Source organism: Rousettus aegyptiacus, unplaced genomic scaffold (assembly GCF_014176215.1).
Source record: "Rousettus aegyptiacus isolate mRouAeg1 unplaced genomic scaffold, mRouAeg1.p scaffold_m13_p_1, whole genome shotgun sequence".
Lineage (NCBI taxonomy): Eukaryota > Metazoa > Chordata > Mammalia > Chiroptera > Pteropodidae > Rousettus > Rousettus aegyptiacus.
The window spans coordinates 119,762,985-119,785,714 of NW_023416284.1; the positions used below are offsets into that span (position 1 = coordinate 119,762,985).

General features: G+C 34.6%; 1 protein-coding gene and 1 non-coding gene across 2 annotated transcripts; both read left to right on the forward strand.

The window, feature by feature from the left end:
• The first annotated feature begins 3,475 nt into the window (after positions 1-3,475).
• DDX43 (DEAD-box helicase 43) lies at positions 3,476-18,000 on the forward strand. Its single transcript, XM_016141671.2, has 17 exons — positions 3,476-3,790; positions 5,872-5,927; positions 6,620-6,746; positions 7,496-7,630; positions 8,757-8,838; positions 9,769-9,925; positions 10,168-10,286; positions 10,754-10,864; positions 11,187-11,328; positions 11,642-11,742; positions 12,721-12,808; positions 13,848-13,975; positions 14,173-14,282; positions 14,784-14,922; positions 15,439-15,526; positions 16,134-16,289; positions 17,829-18,000. The coding sequence occupies exons 1-16, from the start codon at positions 3,541-3,543 to the stop codon at positions 16,248-16,250; spliced, it is 1,950 nt and encodes a 649-aa protein (XP_015997157.1). The 5' UTR covers positions 3,476-3,540; the 3' UTR covers positions 16,251-16,289; positions 17,829-18,000.
• On the forward strand, positions 17,639-17,757 carry LOC118606581. Its single transcript, XR_004952538.1, has one exon. It is a non-coding gene; the product is annotated as a 5S ribosomal RNA (ribosomal RNA).
• Positions 18,001-22,730: the final 4,730 nt, after the last annotated feature.

Consider the following 22,730-nt stretch of genomic DNA (forward strand, 5'->3'; position numbering starts at 1 on the left):
CCCATGCCTGAAACAGGCTATTGTCCTGACCTGATCAAGCATATAAAGTAATTTTCTCTACCTGGTAGCATTCACATACTAGTACCCTTGACTATCCTCCCCTTTACCCTATATAATTCTTAGGAATCCATTTTGTCTTGCAGTCACCCAAGACATACCTCCTATGTAAGTTTCCTTTATTAAACTCTATTATAGTTGCCACACTAAGTGGCCTGCTTCGTTCCTCAGCCTCTTTTTGCCCTCTGCTGAGATTTCTGGTCTCAGGGTTTTTCACTAGGTCTGTATGTTTTTCTTTCCAAGGTGTCAGTTACTAGCGGTCAACAGCAGTCCAAAAATATTAAATAGAAAATTCCATTTATAATAAACAATTCATAAGTTTTCAACTGTGTACCATTTTGAGTAGTGTGATTAAATCTCAAGGTGTCCTGCTCCATCTGCTTAATATGAATCATCCCTTTGTCCAGTGTATTCACACTATATCTGCTACCTACCTGTTAGTCACTAAGTAGTCATCTCAGTTATAAGATTGGCTGTTGTGGTATTGGTATCAAGTAACCCTTATTTTGTCTTCAAGTAAACCTTGTTTTACTTAATAATGGCCCCCAAACCAAATAACTTCTATTGCATATATTGTTACAATTGTTCTATTATTTGTTATTGTTGTTAATCTCTTACTGTACCTAGTTTATAAAACTTATAGGTATGTATATATAAAAATATATATAGTTTGGTATTATCCTCAGTTTCAGGCATTCACTGGGGGTCTTTGAATGTATCCTTTGAGGATAAGGGAGGACTGCTATAGATTAAAAGTTAAGGGATGGAGAAAAATACTATGATAAGGTTAATTAAAAGCTGGAGTAACTATATTAATTTAAGCACAGCTAACTTCATAGCAAAGAAAGTTAAAATGATAAAGGGCTAAATTCTCTAAGAAGCCATAACAGTCCTTAACCTGTATGTATCAAAATAAGTAAGGCTAAACTGATGGAACTACAAAGAGAGGTAGGTGAATTCATTATTATTGCTGGAGACCTCAATACCCTGCTATCTAAAATAGACTGATCTAGCTGGCAGAAAATCAGTAATGTCATAGTTGAACTCAACGGCACCATCAATCAGCTAGATATAATTGACATCTATGGACTATTTCATCCAACAACAGCAGAATACACATTCTTCTTAAACCCACATGAAATATTCACTAAGACGGATCACATGATGGGTCTTAAAACACACCTTAACAAATTTAAAAGGATAGAAACCACATGATACCTGTTAAAATTGATGACAGAGACCTTAACCTGGACATAAATCGGGAGGGCCTGTGGAAAGAGCTATTACACTTCATTTCATAGAGTCTCACAGGAAATCTGTTTACAATATAGCTCTATGGTTGTAATAGTCCCTTGCCTTAACTTCCTCTTCCACTCTATAAAGTACTTCCTTTATCTTTCTCCAGTTCAGTTCATGCATGTGGCTTACGATGTCTGCACTGAACTGAAATCCATCCTTTTTCCTGAACAAATCCTTTGGATGATGGAATGTCTAATTGATTTTATTTTATGATTGACAACGTTCTCAGACCACAATGGAATTGAACTAGCAATCACCAGAAGGATAGCTGAAAAATACTTGGAGTTTAAACAATACACTTCTAAATAATACATTGGTTAAAGAAATCTCAAGACAAATTAAAAGATAGTTTGAACTAAAAATTAAAACAACTTAAAATTTGTGGGATACAGTAAAAAAAACAACTCTTAGAGGGAAATGTATAGCATTGAATAAGTATATTAGAAAAGAAGAAAGATCTACAATCATCTAAATTTCTACTTTAGGAAGCTAGAAAAAGAAGAGCAAATTAAATCCAAAGTAAGCAGAAGAAAATAAAAATTAGAGCAGAAACCAATGAAATTGAACACATGAAATCAATAAAGAAAATCAGCCAAAAGCTGGTTCTTCGAAAAAATAAAATTAATAAACCTCAATACAGGCTAAGAATAAAAGGAAGAGACAAATTACAAATATCAGAAATAAAAAAGGGACATCACTATAGAGCCCATGGACTTTAAAAAGATAATAAAGAGATACTATGTACAGGTCTGTGCTCACAAGTCTGATAATTTACATGAAATGGCCAAATTCTTTTAAAGAGACAATCTACCAAAACTAACATGAAAAGATATAGACAAACTGAATAGGCCTACTTCTGTAAAGAAATTGAGTCAATAATAACTTTGCAAAACAGAAAGCATCAGGCCCAGATGTGTTCACTGGTGAATTCCAAAAAAAAAAAAAAAAAAAAAAACAAAAAACAAAAAACAAAAAAAAATATAAGAGATTATACCAATTTTTTACAATACCTTCCAGGAAATAGAAGCAGAGGAAAAACTTCCTAACTCATTCTTTGAGGTCAGCATTGCCCTAATATCAATCCAGATGACATTGCAAGAAAACCACAAACTATTTCTTACGAATATACATTCAAAAATCCTCAATAAAATAGTGAATCTACTCCAATAAAATTTCTTTCTAAAGACCATTAATACTATCCATTTCAGATTAAAGATTAGAGAATTGAGATTAAATACATATTTATCTCTTTATTTCCTGGGTGCTCAGATAGCACTGCAATTCTATTTATCCAGAGATGATCACATTAAGAGTGATAATTAATCCCACGTGGGTGAATCCATTCAACCTAGAATGGACCAGGTTCAACCCTGGGCACAGACCATAGTGTCTAACATTATAATAGATGTCTACTATGTTTGATGGATGATTATACATGAGATTTGTTCAGACAATATGAAGATCTTAATCAAAGCAGGGGTACTCCCAGCTGGCTTGCCTGCCTGGAATAGTATGTCCAGCCAGAGAGCCAAGCGGCATTTATTCGATTTACTTCATTAGCTTTAAAACTGCACCAAACATTCGAATCAAGTGTTCAGCGAGGCCTTGAAGCCACATCTCTCTGGCCAGAGATTTTAAAGTGTGAGTTATTAAATTTGTGGATTATGACCAACATTTTAAAAACGAATACAAGCTTAAAGATATCAAAGTGCTGCTTACATAAAAATGGTAAATGCTGTTTTGTCAGCCTTTCCTTTCAAATGTTTTATGTACGTATTGAGTCACATTGTAAAAGTGACTGACGTTTGAGAGTCATGGTTTTAGAGCCATTGAGACGTGGAGTACCAAGGGTGGGAGTTCAGCAAAACAGCGCTCAAAGACAAGTTGGTAGAAGTCCCACGCCTAAAAAAGGAACAAACATCGGCGCATTGACTCGTTCACGACGAGCTCGCATAGTTATAAGAGCGGATTGGTTAAACCATGAAGGTCCCGCCCACAACGTCTCATGCACCAATGGACGTGAGGCCATGGAGGGCGGGGCAGGGGCGGAGCGAGCCTCGCGCGGGCTTCCTTAAGTAGCGGCTGCGTGGATGCCCCTGTAGAGGAGCCTTACGACGGCACGGTGGGGTGCTGCAGAGCCGGACGGGAACGACGTCGGACGAGCCGGATCTTCTTCACGGAACCATGTCTAGGCAAGAAGCAGGCGCTAACGCCTCCTCCTGGGGCGTTGCTTCCCGGCAAGGCTCGGCAGTGTCTCAGGCTCCGGAAAGGAGGCCGGCGGAGGAGCCGAATCGAAGAGGTCGGGGTGGCCGTAGAGGTGGCAGAGGTGGCGGCTGGAGGGACCCCTCCAGCCTCCAGCAACCTGTGGCCGATGGTCCCCGAGAACCGCCGCTCTGCTTTGGATTGAAGAACGACTGGGTTGGCGCGGTGATTGGTAAGAGCAAGAGGATGTGTGCGGAGCTGGGCCGGGATAAGTGAATGGGTGGGGCCAGGGGCGGAGCCTGGTAAGGGCATCCCGGCCACAAGCTCCTCGCCTCCAATCAGCTGCCACCTAGTGAGACTAGTTTTATCCCCGAGATATTTCTAACGCCGTCTGGTACTAGAATGGTGTCATTTAACGCACCTTTTGATATTTAGAGACGATTTTTTGGGAAAGCAAATTCTTAGGACACTTTGGAACCCTTTGGGACGAAGTATCAGTCCCATGATAGCTTAAATGAATAACAAAGCAGAGCTGAAATCAATGTTTGAATATCGTATGGAGCCATTAACCAAAGATAAGAAGGTGGAGGATATTATAGGGTTGCACAGAGTATAACCATATATTGCACTTAGTTTAACTTAAATATGATTTATCTGCTGAAAAATAGGATTTTGTTTTCTTAGTATGTCTTTAGTCTTACCAATTCATTTTTGAAAAGCATTTAGAAATGATTGAAATTTAGATTCCCTTCATTTATTGCCATTAATTAGGAGGATAAATCCCAACATCTTGCCCATTAGGTATGGAACCTAATATTTTGTTTTACCCCGTTTTATCTTGTTTTACCTCTTTTAAACTTGTTTTGAAAAAAAATGAAGTGATTTCATAGGCTAATTTTTTTGAATTTTTATAAGAGTTTATCGAACCAAACCGATGGCATAAGCCAGGAAGCAAGATCTCAAATCCTCCAAAGAATAACGATTTTGCAGGTTGTTATTAAGTGGAGCAATACAAGACTGATTACTAGACTAGCCAGAAATTAATCGATCCATCAAAGTGCCTCAGGTTCAAAGATATGAAGAGTGATGCTTCATAAACGAATGCCACTAGGTTTGCAATAAAAATCACCTAAACTTTCAACACTTACTGAGCACCTGTGAAATGCAAGCACAGGTTGATGTTGGTTCCGGATCCAATATTTTTAGATTCTGATAAATTCAACTTTAATTTACACCTAATTTTAAGTGGACAGTGTACAGTGTAGTACTGTGAACTATAAGAGCAATGCTGTATACTAAACCTCTAGAATGTTTGCATCTTGCATGACTGAACCTATGCATTGAATATCTCTCCATTTCCCCCATCCCTGGCAACCACCATTCTATTTTGTTTCTCTAAGTTTGTTAGATACCTCGTAGAAATAGAGTCATACATTATTTGTTTTCCGTGATTGCCTTATTTCATTTAGCATAATGTCCTCAAGGTTCATCTATGTTGTCACAAATGGCAAGATATCTTTTTTTCTTAAGTCTGAGAACTTCCATCGTATGTATATGCTACATTGTCTTCATCTAACCATCTGTTGACAGGCATTCAGATTGTTTCTATCTCTTAGCTATTATGAATAATGCTGAAGTGAATATGGGAGTGCAGATATCACTTTGAGATGCTGATTTCCATTCTTTTGTATAAATGCCCGTAAGTAGGATTGCTGGATCCATATGGTAGTTCTATTTTTAATTTTTTGAGGAACTTCTGTACTGTTTTTCATAGTGGCTGCACCAATTTACATTCCCATCAACATTACACAAAGTTTCCCAAACACTTATCTCTTGTATTTTTGATGTTGGCCATTGTAACAGGTAGGAGGTTATTTCTCATTATGATTTTGGTTTTCTCTGATGATTTCATCATCTTATATATACCTGCTGGACACTTATATGTCTTTAGAGTAATGTCTATTTAAGAGCTTTGATCACTTTTTGGTTGGAATTTTTTTTGAGTTGGACTGTTCAAGGGTTCCAGTTTTTCCACATCCTTGCCAACATTTTTGGATCTAATTAGTTTGCTTGGGCTGCTGATGAATCCTTAGTATCAATTTCCAGATAAAGAGCCTTCTACCACCCACTAAAATTTGGAATCGAAAACTCTTGCTTCCTTTTTTCCAAAGAAAGTGATTATTGGACCCCAGGAGCCTTTGTCTGGATGATTTGGGAAAGAACTAGAGAAAGTTATTTCAAGAAAGTAGGTAAATCCTCTCCCTTACCGATTTCAACTTGCTTTTTAAAAAAATCCTTTATTTTTAAAAACAGGCCGTGGTGGGTCAAAAATTAGAGACATCCAAAGTACAACAAACACCAAAATAGAGGTAAGTAACCTGTGTTCTTAAATCCTTAAAGAGTATAGTTCATTCCTAACTCTAGTTTCTGCTCAGTTATTAACATACTGTGGTAACTTAAAGTTGCCAAAGCTCTTCATACTGCCATTCTTTTCAAGAACTCACCTATACTGTGGTGCATTCTAAGTATAGGTTTTTTGACTCATAGAGGTAAAAACCTTTAGAGATAATCTTCACTGAAAAAGAAGATCTCTGGGTACTATTTATCATGCCCTTCCTGATCCCCATTCCTCAAACCTTGAGCTGTTCTTGTGTTCCCAGTCTCAGTAAGCAGCCACATCATTCACCAAGTTCCCAAGCCAGATAATCTTAGATTACTAACTTCTCCTTATCCTAAACAAGTTAATCATGGAGTCATTTCTATTTCCTGTATTTCTGAAGGGAAATTACATTTGGGGGCATTCTCCCCTAACTGAACCATCCTACTTCCAGTCTTGTCCTTTTTAAACCATTTTTCACTGTGGCCAGAGTATTTTTTCTAAAACACAAATTATATGTGTTCATGACCTTTTCCTGCATAAAAACCTTTTATTACATCTCAAACATTGATTGATAGCAATCCTATATTTACTTTATACTTTTATAATATTTGAATTTGTGATTGTTTGAGGGCAGAATGGTGAGGGGTCTCTAGTCTTACCAATTTTTCTCCTTGTGTCTAGATAATAAAAGGGTGTCCAGAAGCAGAAGTCAAAATTTTCGGCAGCAAGGCAATGCAGACAAAAGCAAAAGCAGTGATAGATAATCTTGTTAAAAAACAAAAAAATTACAACTCACAACCCAGAGTTGGTAAGTAATTTTTGCCCGTTAAAGAAAGTCCTGTTAATTTTTTTTTAAATTTCAGTGTTATAAACCATGTTATTATAGCTGATGTTTTTTCTAATAACAAAGTTTAACTTGCTATCATTAAATCTAGTCTGTTATAGAATTTTTTGCTATAGAATCCCAAGAATACTTTTTTCTCAAATGAAAGCACTTAATCTTTCATTTGAGCCTAGCAGTTTTACTTATAGCCATAGACGAGTGGGAAAAAAAAAACCAAAATAACAAACCTTTTTATTACACTTCTATTAATGAGAGAGCAAGGATTAGTCTAGCCATTATTGAACCATTTCCAGAAACAAGGAAGTAAAAATAACAGTCTTGGGTTCAAATGGAAGCACTGGCCTTAGTGTTTCTTGAGAAGGAACCTCTAAGAAGTCTGTAAGACTCCATTTCTTTATCTGTTAACCCAGAGTTACATCTGCCTTGCAGGATTATTGTGAAGTTTAAGTGATATGTATGACTTATTATTAGACACTAGGCTCTCATGCTATTTAACTTCTCCAGTAAGTTAAAATTTCTTCTGTTTTGTGAAACTGAAGTAGATAACTAATGACAAAAACCATGACCAGAATTGTCATGGTAGTATAGCAGAAAACTCAACTTTATATTGCAAGCATTATTATCTTGTTATTAAAACAATAATAAAATGGTTTTGGAGATTTTGTACTGATAGGATTTGTTTTGAAACTAATTTGGTAAAAATATTTTAACAGATATTGTTGCATTCCAACCTTCTGTTCGAAGAAATGTAAGGACAGATGACAGTGTTGTTACAGAAGATCAGACATTGATTGATTGGGATCAAATTAGAGAAGACGCTTTGACATGGGGGAAAAAAAAGTGGGCAGGTTAGTGCTACATTCTAACATTTACATGTGGTGTAGGTGTTTCTCTTAATGAGATTTTTATCCTGTAAAATGTGTTACTCTCAATAATGAGATCTATATGAAAAATGTTATTAAAATTTGCAATGCTGCAGTTAATTCCTGGGGCATGATACTGTCTATGTTGCCTGTGTTGTGATTGATGCTACCAATGGAAAATTAAAATATTAAACTTATTTACACCTTAATTGAGGTAACTTCCTGCAAAAGTTTAATAAAATAGAAAATTGGATCCTAGGGGAAAGTAAAGGGAATAAACATTCTGACCATAAGTTGTAGCTGCAATTAAATAAAAGTTGACCTTGGAGTATCCTGGCTGACAAGGGCAAAATAAAAAGGGAGAAAACATTTAATAAGAACATATTGTTCTTGAGAAGAGAGAGATTTTTAGAATTTGTTTAATTTTAAATGAAATTCTTACATGGAATTATATATGGAGTATAATATAATGTTCCACATTATAGTCACCAAATTTCAGAGTAAATTTGAGCATGAAATTTGGCTATCAGAATGAGGCAGCAATCCATCATTTATGTGACAAATATTAATGACAATTAATACCATTATGGTGGTCAGCCTGTCTGCACATTAAGCTTCCAGTGCCATCTTGACAATTTATAGTTGGGGAGATTTGGAATAGGAAGCGATAGAAAGGACTTAAATTTCGAAGACACATGATAGGTATTTAAGAAGACAAGGTATCTTCTGAGGGTAGAATAAGGATAAATATTTTATTCCTAAACAGTAATGGGATGGATCTTCAAAGATAAAATCAGTACTGTGTTTGAGAGAAAATTTATCAATGTGATAATTGTGTCTTGTAAAGCATGGTTTATTTTATACCAAATTAATTTTATACTTAAAAGATCTCTTTCTTGGGTGAAAAATATAATTGAAAGAGAGACTAAAATTGGAGATCTCCTAGAGTCTGGCAAAAGCTTGGCTGGCAAAGTGTAGAACAGTTGTTTTAAACCATGTATACAAAGTGAGCCTGATACATATTATAGTTTGATTTTTGTTACTTTGAATAAGTGTCAATGAAATGTAAGTTCCCATTATTTATCAGTTTGAATTTTCATCTTTATCTCAGATTTACCTCCAATCAAAAAAAATTTTTACACGGAGTCAGAAACAACAAGTTCAATGTCACAAGCACAAGTAGACAATTGGAGGTATGTAGTTTTATTACTTTGAGTATTTGTATAGTTATGTTATTAAATTAATGCAGGCAAGGATTTGAAATGATTGCATTTGAAGTCTACGCTTTCATAGCCAAATGAAAACTTGGTTGCATCCACAGATATATTTTAGAGCGTTGCTATCCAAAAAAACTTTTTGCAAAGATGGAAAATCGGGTATATTTGTGTCTGATAGTCACTATCCATATATAGCTATTGAATACTTCAAATATGGCTAGTATTAAACTGAATATTAAATTTTAAGTTTAAAAAGACTTGATTAGTGCCTGCTGTATTGAACAGCAATTTTAGAGAATTATTTCAACTATTAGAAATCATAAGAAATCGATCTGATACTTGAATATTAGAATAATTCTTACTCCTCAATCCTTATCTGGAATTAAAGGTCCTAATGATCACTTTTTTTTCTATTAACATCTGTTATAAAACGAAGATACTATGGTATAGTAGAAAGAACAGCTATGCTAGGTTTGGAGTAGGGCTCAGACCTTGGACAAATAACTAATGATCACCTGTCAAATGTATATAATTCTCACTTAATAAGATTGTTGGATAACTTAAGAAAATATGTGTGAAACATTGTAGGCCATCAGTGTTAGATCTGATTTCGAATTATGAAGCATATCATTTTCAGGCTCTATTCTTAACCTTTCCATGAAATTTTCATTGGCCTGTTCATACATACAATGTAATTTTTTCCCTTCTCTCTGCATCTATTCTGATAAGAAAAAGATGTGTTCACTTCTATTACTTAGTTATTACATTTTACTGTAACTTTACTACTCTGGTTTTAATTAGTTGCAGCTGGATTTCTAGATACACCCTGAACTAATGCTGGAAAATTTCTTGTTTGAGGAGTAAAATGATCAAAGCCACTAATATTTGTTCTATTTTTCCTTAAAGGAAGGAAAACTATAATATAATGTGTGATGACTTGAAAGATGGTGAAAAACGTCCTATCCCCAATCCTATTTGTAAATTCGAGGATGCCTTTCAGTGTTATCCTGAAGTTATGGAAAACTTTAAAAAGGCAGGTTTTCAAAAGCCAACACCGATTCAGGTATGCTAAATAGTTCTTTAATTCTAATATTTCACTGACCATCCCTCTCCCCTCAAACAATGTCTGATTGTTAGAAGTTAAATCATTAGGGAGCAGCTGTCTCTAACTCCCCAGCACCTCCTGCAGCACCAGTGCCTAGCATTCAGAAAATATTTGTTGAAAGAAGTTAGGGGCTGGGAGAGGAGGGACACTTGACAAGAAGAAATGCACTTTTTATTTTACTATTTATTGTTCCATTTCAGTCACAGGCATGGCCAATAGTTCTACAAGGAATAGATCTTATAGGAGTAGCCCAAACTGGAACAGGGAAGACATTGTCCTACTTAATGCCTGGATTTATTCACCTTGACTCTCAACCACTGTAAGAATTTCTACAGCTGGGTTCTCTTTTTTAAGGATTTAATTGATATAGGTACCAAAAGCACAATTAAAGTTTTTTGTATATTGCTTTGGTCAAAAGATAATGCCTGGTTTCAGGGAAATACTCTTGTACTGTACTGGCAAAAGTATAAATTGACAAAACATTTTGGGAAGTAATAAGTAGAATCTACCAAAAATGTTAATAGTGAAACATCGGAAACAAATTATTTAAATTATCATGTCCAACACAATTGTGTGAGAGAATGTTTGACACAGGAAAGCACTGGCCATGTTAAATGATAAGGCTTCTATCTTGGCCCTTGGGTTTTTTTCTTTGGCTGTTTTTCTATATTTCTCCATTTTTTTTATGGTGAATTATGTTGACTTTGACACTAGTTGCTATAAATTTTGAAAGCACTAAACAAATGTATCTGAGACAAGTACTTTAATCTTGTTTTCTCTTCAAAGAGCTAGAGAGAAAAGGAACGGACCTGGCATGTTAGTACTTACACCCACTAGAGAATTAGCTCTTCAAGTGCAAGCTGAATGCTCTAAGTATTCATATAAAGGTCTTAAAAAGTAAGTAATTTCTTTGGTCGTTCCTGTGTCAGCATCTTAATCATTTGTAGCTTAATATATTCTTCCATCATTTTTCACACATTTAGAGAACCTGATTGGCTCAGCATGGGTCAGGGGTGGGGCCAATAACAGTGATGCAGGCAGATGGATGTGGAAAGTTCTCAGAAAGGAGAAAATATGACAAAAGGCATCTGATACTTTTTTTGATTTGTATAACTTTTATTTTGTTATTTTATACCCAAAATACTTAGGTTGGTAGGGATTTTGAGTTGTGATGGTATATTCCCTATCTGTACATGAACCTCTGTATTTTTTTTTTAAGTATCTGTATATATGGTGGCGGAGATAGATATGGACAAATACAAGACCTAACAAAAGGTGTAGATATCATTATTGCAACTCCCGGAAGGTTGAATGATCTGCAAATGAATAACTTTGTCAACCTGAAAAGTATAACCTACTTGGTAATTATGGAAGGGTTTAAGGGTTTGGGTTACTGGGAGGAAGCACAAGTCTTAAGAAAACAGTCTTTTAGAACGGCTGTCCATTTCATAATAGTTTTAAATCCTAGGATTATTTGCCATTCCATCTAATACGTTAAAGATTTTAAGATATTTTAATGTTGGAAAATTTAGATAAGTACAAAAGTATTAAACTACATGGGGATTTTAGATATTTTTTTTTTATTAAGTAGATTTAGAAACTATTAGACAAAAAGAGTGCATATATGTTGGCTACCTCTCAGATCTAATCTAGCCACAAACATTTTTGATGCAGGTATTAGATGAAGCCGACAAGATGCTGGATATGGGATTTGAACCCCAGATAATGAAGATTTTATTAGATGTGCGCCCAGACAGGCAGACTATTATGACAAGGTAGGTATATACTTAATTGTTAGTCTGCAAAATAGAACTCAGTGGAATAAAATCCATTCTTTTTGGCTGATTTCCCCACAAGATTTTTAGAGCATTCCTTGAAAGTATTTTGAGATCCTTACGTGAAAGATACCATGCCATCGCTTAATATAGCAACTCAGTGTAACAGTGTAACAAGGACTCTTGGGTTTTCTAAATTATAGATTGAGATTTCTGTAAAAACAGAGGGGACTCCAGGAGGGTAGATTGTTTCACAGTGAAGTCTCACATTTGAATAAGTGATCACCTGTCCTTAGAGGTAACTATTTGATTACGATATACTTTTTTACCCAAGATAAAACTGAGGAAGCAGTGATTGTTTTTTAAATGAAGAGTGATCTAGAGACCTATTTTCTCATTCATTTCATTAGCATAAAAAATAGTATGTAATTGAAGAAATATACTTAATTTCCTCAGTCTCCTTCCTATTCCCGTCATTGTAATTACTATGAAAGTATAAAAGGTGGTTACTTTTCTAATATATATGGTTGCATAAACATTTGAATTTACATATTCTTTCATCAGTACACTTCAAATGTTTTTATTTCACATAAGCACTTAGTTTTCCCTGCTGACAATGTATGAAAAATACAAGGTTTTTTGGGTTTGCTTTTTACAAAGGCCTAGAGAAAACTAATTTAACACTTCATTTTACCTTTTCTTAGATTAGAATTCAAGGTATATATCTCCATCTTTGATACTATAAAACATATTTGAAGATTTCATCTAGTACCTTTCCTATAGTTGAGCAATTCTTTATGAAGCATACATTTTCTGTAAAATCTCTTATTAAAATATGAAAAAAGGAAAAGAAAAATATGAAATTTGTCTCATGGGCAGTTTTGTTCATAGCACTCTTAGGGAAACTTAGTAATATTTGATTTATAATACATTTTTATAATAAATTTATAATGTTTGTATATCATGTTTTATTTCCAGTGCAACGTGGCCATATGCTGTCCGTCGACTTGCACAATCTTATTTGAAAGAGCCAATGATTGTATATGTTGGTACTTTGGATCTAGTTGTAAGCTTGTTTTTTGTAACTATTAAAAATATTTATTAATTATGGAATTAAAATTTTTGTTTTGGCATTCCTCCTGCCCACTCCTTAGTTTTAGAGCAAGTACTAAATACATTATGATTTTACTCATAAATACTTCAGTATATATGTCTCAGGCTAATTTAAACATAACTTTAGTAGGATTCTCTTACACCGAAAATTTTAATAATCTTTTAATACCATCAAATATCCAGTCAGTATTTCTTTCCCTAATACTTTATTTTATTAACCCTGTTAAAATCAGATTCTAAACAAGGTCTGGATCTGTGCATATATTTTAAAGGCTGTTTTTTTTTTCGAAGTAAAGATAGATCGGTGTGTTAAGATGTTAGTAATTATACAATGTATAATTAAAGATCACAATTATATCTCTCTTCTATTATAAAGTTCTCTGGCCTTTCACTTAATAATTGTAACTGGCTTTTCAATTAATCATTAATGAAAATTGACCTTTTTTACTTAATCACTAGTAATAATAATGAATCATTGTCCAGGGTCATTTCATTTGATTTCATGAAGGGCCAGATAAATGCTTGGTTCTTTTCTGTCATTAAATGCTATTAAAATCTATTTTAACTGTCAAAAAAAAATGGTACCAATAATATTTTGAAATTTCACATTAAATTGTCAGAATACTTATTGAATACTCATTGAAACTCTTGTGTATAAGATAATCATCTTCCTTCATTGTAAGGACTATACTCAAAATTCATGATAGTTTTCACAACCTTAGCCTTACCCCATGGTTATTTTCCTACATTGGTAACCAGTTGCTTTCAACACATGGCCAAGTACTCAGGAGTTTTTAACTTCTCTTGGGTGAATAAGTAATAAAAAGTGAAAGGCTAAGCTACAAACCCTTAAGTAAAAACAGGTAATTGTAAGGACCTGCCTTTTTTCCTGTTAACAGTTTATTAAAACATTAGTCAATGATAGAAATATGACATATTTTTGAGCCAAGCTATGGGATTTGCCAATCAATGTTGATCTTTGAATCTTTTAGGCTGTAAGTACTGTGGAGCAAAATATAATTGTTACCACAGAAGAAGAGAAACGATCGCATATCCAAACTTTCCTAGAGAGCATGTCTCCCAAAGACAAAGTCATAGTGTTTGTCAGCAGAAAAGCTGTGTAGGTATTTTTTGTTTTACATCTTTAATCATTCAGTCAAATTGATTTATTTAGTATTATTTCTTTTTGTATACAAATTCAAGTGGGGATGTGTATGTCTTACAGTACATTATTTTAGACTTTCACTAATAAAAATGAAATAGTGAATTGGTGGCAGTATTAGTATAAGTACTTAAGATCACTATCTTTTGCTTCAGTGCTGATCATTTATCAAGTGACCTTATCCTCCGACAAATATCAGTAGAGTCTCTGCATGGCAACAGAGAACAGAGTGATCGAGAGAGAGCGTTAGAAAACTTTAAAACAGGTACATTTTTGCAATTATTGCTTGTTGCATTTAAAAGTGTAAGATGTTTGTGGTTGGCTGAATGACAACTCCTTTTGATGGAACCCGTCTCTAAGATCTGTCCTCAGCTTATAGATCCCAAAACTACCTATTAGAGTTCTAAATATTAATCAGACTCTCAGGACTATCCAAACTCAAAGAGCTAATGTTTAAACTTGGATGTCGAGGTAATTATTTGCAATGGGGATTATTTCTATTAATTTACCTGAAAGGCATATATCTTTGTGACATGGCTCAGATGATTCAGTGACTGTTTGCTGTTCCATAGTGTCATTGTGTTGTAACTTGCCAGCAGTTAAAAAGAAAGACTAACCCTTTCCCATTTTCACTGCCTTAAGTATTTTAATATTAAAGGCAGTAATAGGTCACCTAATAAGATATTAAGGGAAAATATACTTTCCGATATGTCTTAGGTTGGTTTATGCTGGAATGTGTCTGTATTCTTTTGGCTTTACTTTTTAGGTAAAGTGAGAATACTGATTGCTACTGACTTAGCATCTCGAGGTCTTGATGTCCATGATGTCACACATGTCTATAATTATGATTTTCCCCGGAACATTGAAGAATATGTGCACAGAGTAGGGCGCACTGGAAGAGCAGGGTAAGCATAGTCTACTGATGAAAAAAGTGAACCCTAGCTCCTCCTTACTCCACTTACATTTTTACCTAGAAAACTTTGTTCTCTTGCCTGTGAATTATCTGAGCCACTCTAGAACCTGCTTTGCTACTTTTATTCCTGTCCAGTTGGTCTGTTCCACGTTCACCCAGACCCCTCTGATTAGCATGTGACTGTCTGATTCCACTCTGCTTTATGTTTATAGTGTAACAAAACTGATTTATACCTAGTTGGTTACTCTCGTCCAAGTTGCCCTGTGTAAGAGGACCTTTTCTCCTCCTGAGATTACCACTATCATAAGCCCCTTGTAACCTGCTGCTTAAACAATTGCAGATTATTTAGATTCCAAATTGCTGTTTGAAGGATGCTAAATTTTGATAATACATATTTGGGCTTGTAAAAGAGTTGCGGTTTTGCTGCTGCTGTTTATTCTAGTTTGCAAAATGAATAATGATTGTAAATTATAAATCAAATTATATGAGTTTTTCCTCCCCATTAAAGGAGGACTGGAGTGTCAATTACCCTTATCACTAGAAATGACTGGAGGGTTGCCAATGAATTAATTAACATTCTGGAAAGAGCAAATCAGGTGAGACTATAAAACTCATTAGAACTCTCCTCGTTATCACTTTTCTAATATTCAAACAATTTTATTTACTCTGAGTATGGGGGCTTACTGCTCAGCAGGAAAAACAGATATTAAACAAGTAATTGAACATATTATAAGGGCTTTAGCCTAGCAAAGGAGCTATATAATATCATGTAATTGGGTAACCTAATCTAATGGGGGTGAGCCTCACTGAAAACCGTGCTGAGGGAACCAGTGGGTTGGTTACAGTTGTAGAAGAATGAGGTAAGTGTTCCAGCAGAGAACACTTCAGGCCCAGAGATGAGAAGGAATATATGAAGGGGCACTAGGCAAGAGATGTTAAGGGCACTGGGGAGCAACTAGGGACTATACAAGCAGGGGAATAGTATAATGATGGGTACTTTTAAGATAAGTCTGGTTTTATAACTTGATGGATTCAGAGTTTAATGTGCAGGGAGACAGATTTCATTCTGTTTGAAGAATTGTCAGTAATCAGTTGTGGAGACTGTCTGATTGAAATGTTTGGGAGGCATTTTTAGCATATCATCCAAAAGCTGTTAAACTAAAAGAAAAATGTCAATCCTAGTAATGCATTTAATGGTTTCAGAGTATCCCAGAGGATCTCATGTCAATGGCTGAGAGATACAAGGCAAATAAACTGAAAAAAGAAATGGAAAAAAAAATCGGAAGACCCCAAGGAAAACCGAAGAAATTTTATTATTAATGTCTTTGTTCAACAGTGGTACCAGCCTACTTATAGGAGGTAAAATTTGAAAAAAACATGGACTTTCAATGCCTGTTTCCCTTAACTAGGCTTTGTTAGTATATTTATTATCTCTAAGAATCATAAACATAATAAATTATTAGGTATTATTCTTTACCTCTTCCCTAAATTCCAGTTAATATATCTTATTTAGAGTTAGAATTATTCAGAATTGGGAATAAACTTTAAATTGTACAGAAAGATCAGTAGTGTGATAGAGTTGGTGGAGTTATAAATTTTCATAACCTTCTGAGCAATTTGGATAATGTATCAATTAAAATACATATATCTTTTGATCCAGCAATTCTTCTAGGAATGTATTCTATAAATGTCTGCATATATAAGTAAATATTTATTGTAGCAATATTTGTCATAGGAAAAGACTATAAATGTCCACTAGGGCACCATATGAATAATCTATGGAGAAAATATTTTTGCAAATCATATATCTGGTAGGTGATTAATAGCTACAATATGCACGACTCTTAAACACCGAACAAAAACAAAACGACCTAATTTTAAAATAGGCAATAGATTGAACAGACATTTCTTCAAATATGTAAAAATGGCCAACAAACATGAAAAGATGTTCAACCTTACTCATCACTAGAATAATGCATACCAAAACCACAATGAGATAGTTTTGATTTGTATTGCCCTAGTGATGAGTGATCACCGATTAGGATGGCTATTATCAAATAAAGTAAGTGGCAAGGAGGTGGAGAAATTGGAAGTCTTGTGCACTATTGGTGGTGAGAATGTAAAATGGTTCATTCACTATGCAAAATATGGCAGTTCCTCAAAAAATTAAAAACATAATCCAGCAATTCCACTTCTGGCTATAAAGCCAAAAGAACTGAAAGCAGGGTATCTAAGAGACACCCATGTTCATAGCAGCTTTATTTATAATAGCCAGAAGGTAGAGGCAAGCCGAGTATGAATGAATTGGATAAACAAAGTGGTGTATAAAAAGAAGTTCTAGCATACACTACAACATGGGTGAACCTTGAGGACACTACACTAACTGAAATAAGGACAAATACTGTATGATTTACTTAACATGAGGTTACCTATTGTAGTCAATTCATAGAAACAAAGTAGAATGGTGGTTGCGTTTCAGTTCTGCAAGATGAAAAAGTTCTGGAAATTGGTTATAGAACAATGAATATACTTAACACTAACAGTACTGAACTGTGTACTTAAAAGTGGTTAGGATGGTAAATTTTGTTGTGTATTTTATCACAATTAAAAAAAATTTAAGGATGTGGTTCCATTGAGTAGCAATTAGCACACCTGCTTTACACGTTAGAAGGTCCTGGGTTCGCACCCCAGTGGAGCCATGGTCCATGGTCTACAGCCATGCCACCCTGAACAAGCCTGATCCCATCTGATCTCGGAAGCTAAGCAGGGTTGGGCCTGGTTAGTACTTTGATGGGAGACCGCCTAGGAAGACCAAGTACTGTAGGCATAAATAATAATACATTTAAAAAATTTTTTTTAAGATTTAGGAATAGCAGTTTGTTCTTTTCTGTTTTTCAGAACTCAAGATTTTTAAGAGATACTACTTAAGTTATATGGAAGTATGGAACATGCTGGCAGTGTGAAAAGACTGATACTTAAAATAATAGTGTTTTAAAATGTAGAACTCAATATTTTATACTTTCTTTAATAAAATCAAAAGTATTTAAACTTGAGTTGAAAATTTTTTTCATGGATATTAAGGAATAGAGCATTGAAATTTTTTCACTTTATACTACCTTTTTATTTAAATAGAAGTAAATTTTGTCTCTTGTAATGTTGCTGTATTAAGGCTAGTCTTTAATGGGTTTAAAGCTTGTTCAGATATTGTCATCACAGTGAAAAAGATACTGTTAACAAAATAAATTTTTTCCATGATAAAAAGATAAGCTGATCTCCGTGTTTCTGCACAGCCCCTTAATTTTGTGTTTGCTAAACAGTATTTTATTTTGTGGTACTTTTCTTAAGTGACTGTACTTCACCTTTTTTGAAATAAAATAGTAAAAGGATTTTATAGGACCAAAATATACAACAGCTGTTTCTTACATTTTGGCCTATAACTCTATACTAAAATAAATCCTAGGAAAATAATTTCATTTCCATGAAAGCTTTTTCAACTAATGACATTCTACAACTTTTCCTTCCAGTTTTGTATATGGTTGTGTTCCATATATAATAGGCAATTGTATTAACATTTAGTATTTATGTATTTACATTTGTGTATAATTAGGCCTTCATCTCATTTCACATTCATTCATTCAATGTTTTCTTGTTATTAGTAATAAGAATATTAATAAGAAAATACAGAGTTCAGTGAAAACCAATGGCTGATTCTTTACTAAGACCCATCAAATAGATAACTTTCTGGTAAGTCTCAGTATGCCAGGGAACAGCTCTCCCTGCTCTACCTTAGGGATACAGGGGCATAGAATTGTAAAAACACTGTAAAATATTGTCAACAAATAAGTATTGACAAGCCTGACTTCATTTTCCTAAGTTACCAAAATTAACTCAGGTAAAGCTGAACAGATGGAAACATGAAAGGTAATCAAGGGCCTTTAGCAAGAGGGTAAATCTTGCATATTAGAACATTAAAAAATATGAGTTTTTCAAAACTCATTCTAAAAAGCTAGCATAACTGATATTAAAAAGGAAAAATCTCATTAAATCAAGCCATTGTCAGTTCTATACATAAATAAAATCTCTAGAAAATAATCTGAATATTGTAATAGAATTAAGTAAACACTAGAAAGGATGAGGCAGTTCTATCCAGAGGGAAGGAATAATTTCAAAATAAAGTGAAAAATGTTTTATTAGACTACAGTTGTCATTCTGTGTCCATAGGGGATCGGTTCATTTCTAGATTACTTAAAATACCTAAAACAATGTAAATGCTATGTAAATAGTTGTTATACTGTATTGTCTAGGGAGTAATGACAAAATCTCTACATGTTCAGTAGGTATGCAACCATTGTAGGCCAGACTATATAGTACATATAAGTAACAACATAACTTTTTTAAAAATATTTTTGATCCACCGTTGGATGAATTTGTGAATGCAGAACCTGCAGAGACAAAGGGCCAAATGTCTATGGATACATATAAGCATGTTCTTAGAGAGATATATAAGAGGTATCAGTGATTGCCTCTTGGAAGGTAAATGGTATCTGTAACAAGTGGAGTAATTACTTTTACTGCCCTTAGATACTTTGGGAGTTTTTTTGGCATATATCACGTCAGAAAAAATTGAATAGTATGAGGAAACATGTTCATAATATAAATATCACAAACACCTACCAAAAAGTATATATAATGAATACTTTTTTTATAATAAAAGTTGTCTTACTTGAACATATTTAAAATAAGTAAAAAATACTATCTTCATGGGATAAAGACAGGTTTTCAGTTAAGGTGGGCTAGGGGGACCATCCTGCCTTCTTAAAATATATAAAGTTTTAAATGCAGGGTTTTGGGGGTTTTTTTAGGTGATGAAACTTCTGAAATTTCATAGCAGTGATGGATATACCACTTTTGAATACACTAAAAACCTCTGAATTATACACTAAATGGATGAATTGTATGTTATGTAAATTATATCTTAATAGAGCTGTTATCTATCTATCTATTATTTATTTATTTATTTTTAGAGTTGTTATTTTAAAAGTCTCCTTAAGAACAAACAAGCTGGCAGGATAGTAGGGAACTAGTAGTCCAAGAATCCAAGAAAATGAAGCAGATCACAGGCAACTGCAAACCCTTTTTGGACATGAGGATGTTTGGTGACCCTGTTCTGCTAGGCAGTGAGGAAGGGGACAAGGTGGCATCTTCCTAGGCTAAACTAAATATTCAGACTCACAATACCACCAACAGCCACACCTGACATCAGATTTATTCAGGAGTATATGAGATAGGAAACTCAGCTTGCCAGGAAGGCACTATTGGGTGTTCATGGTAGTAGCCCTCACAGAAGTCCATATAACCATCCTGGAGCTAGTCTAATTGGTGTTCTGAGGTAACACTTAAGAGACAGACTAGATCCGCCTCGCTGGGTATGGGAGTCACCTTGGCATGGGAGCTCTGTGGCTCAAAGGAGCCAGTATCTCTTGTAACAACTTCACAGGCATAGATTCCCACACTGAAAAATTGAATTTTGACTTTGGTGACCAAAAAAAAAAAAAAAAAAAGACTAAGGTCCACTGGAGTTGAAAAATTTAACATCTTCCTCACATTAAATTGTGACACCAAAGGGCTATCACCTTAAGGTAAAACAAAAGTAAACCTACTTCCAGTTTTCTCCAAGAAAGATGGCCCTGGCTCTTAGAAGAGTAGGAGTCAAAATGAAAAGTGAAAAATAACATTGAGAAGTGTTGCTCCAGTTCACATTGACTGGGTGGGCGGTCTAAGAAGACTCCAGAAGTAATCTCGATTTGAGGTGCTTCATTTGCTGACTGCTAATGTCCCCCTGGCAAATGCAAACAAATCCTCTCTAAAGGGAGGTACCTTCACAGTAGGCCAGAATCTCCAAAAATAATTCTTCAAGAATAATAAACAGTACTCAGTAAAAAAATAACCATGCACCACAAAAGAGAATAAGAACAATACACAGCAGTGGTAAACTACAACTATAAAATTATCAGATTATAAAACAAGTATAATTATAATGATGAAATAAAACACAGGCTTCAAAATATCTGCCAGAAATAGGAAACCATAGAAAGTGACATAGCAGATGAGAACAAGAACCAGATAAAACTTCTGGGAAGGAAAAAATTTACAATAAAAAATTTCAAACTCAGTCACCACAGATAAAACCAGAAAAGTAGAATGATGATATTGTTGAAACCAGGGAACAGATATGAGAATATTTTCTCTAATTTTGTGAATATGTGAATATTTTCATAATAAAAATATTTTTTAAGGATGAATTTACCAAAGGATTAAAAATAATTGAACACTGAATAAGTGAACTAGAAGATAAGTCAGAATCCAGGTTGTAGTACAGTAAGGCAAAAAAGGAAAATACAAAAGGTGGTTTAAGTAATGGACAATTCACTTATAGGTTCTAAAATGCATTACTAGATTCCCAGAGAAGAGAAAGAGATTAGGGCCAGGCTAATATTTGAAGAGAAAATGGCTGAGAATTTTCCAGAACTAATGAAAAATATCCACAGAATCAAGCTTAATGAATCTCGTGCAAGATAAATTCAAAAATATAATTATATATATTATGAAATTATAGAAAAGAACAAAAATTCTAAAATCAGCCAGAGATAAACATTAGGTTAATAATGCTATGTCTTGGACTAGTGGAATTGTAAGCAATTTTAACTTTCTTCTTTACACTTAAATATGAGCATCTGATTTTGTAACATTACTTTTAAATAAGCGCATATTAAATTATTTCATTTTTATCAGTCACGTATGCATGTAGTATACAGAAGCCAATGGTTCTATAAAGCTCACTTTTAAAAAGTAGTCCCCAGCCCTTCTACCCTTCATTTTTCATTGCTAAGATCCAACCATTGCATCTTTTAGCCATTTCTAAATAACATGTTTATATTACATTTTCTTGGTTTTTCAAACCTGTATTTCTACTGATTGATAAGCCAGTATGAGAGAGATAATTCAGGTCTTTCATACCTGTCATGGTCAGACTCTTAGGGTAGAACCTCTACCTCCTGTGGTTCGTATCTAGGTATAATTTTGACCCAACTCAAAGAGGGGTCATACCTTTGCTGTTAGTTTCTGGGAAATAATCACTAAGCTCTTGGAACATGCCAGAAAGTCTACCAGTGATTTATGGTGGGCCTTTGGGTCATACTGCTTGGCTTTTAGAGGGGTTGGAGACTGAACTTAGACAAGAGGGCAACCAACCACTGAGCTCCAATAAAAACTCAGGATACTGAACCTTAGGTGAGCTTCCCTGATTGGCAATACTCCATGTGTATTATTATACACTGATGACAAGAGAATACCACAGCTGTGATTCCACAGGAAAAGAACAGAAGCTTTGCATCTGGTACTCTCCTGTACTCTGCTCTATGTGTTTTCTCTTGGCTAACTGTATCCTTACCCTGTAATAAACTATAACCATGAGTACAACTTTTCAGTGAGTTCTGTCTTTCCAGTGAATTATCAAAACTGAGAGTGATTTGTGGAATCTCCTGAAACTGCAGTTGTCAGAAGTGAGGGTGGTTTTGTGGGGGCTGTTTTCCCTTTAATGGTACAGTTGGATAAACTGACACACCTTTGAGTGATTCTCCTCCCGACCAGTACGGGTAGAACCTGTGACTTGCTTTCTACCAGGTAAATATAGTAAAGGCGATGAGATATGATTATGTTTCTGTAATTATGTCAGAAAGATTGTGGTGTCCCTCTTGCTGTTGCCTTTCCATCCCTTGCTGATTTTAAAGAGAGCTTCCA

Excerpts from the sequence above, each read along its gene's own strand:
- DDX43 (XM_016141671.2), top strand. The coding sequence starts at position 3,541 with ATGTCTAGGCAAGAAGCAGGCGCTAACGCCTCCTCCTGGGGCGTTGCT. Across the intron at positions 9,926-10,167 it reads AAAAGCCAACACCGATTCAG|TCACAGGCATGGCCAATAGT; the intron begins GTATGCTAAATA and ends GTTCCATTTCAG. Across the intron at positions 14,283-14,783 it reads GTTAGAAAACTTTAAAACAG|GTAAAGTGAGAATACTGATT; the intron begins GTACATTTTTGC and ends TTTACTTTTTAG.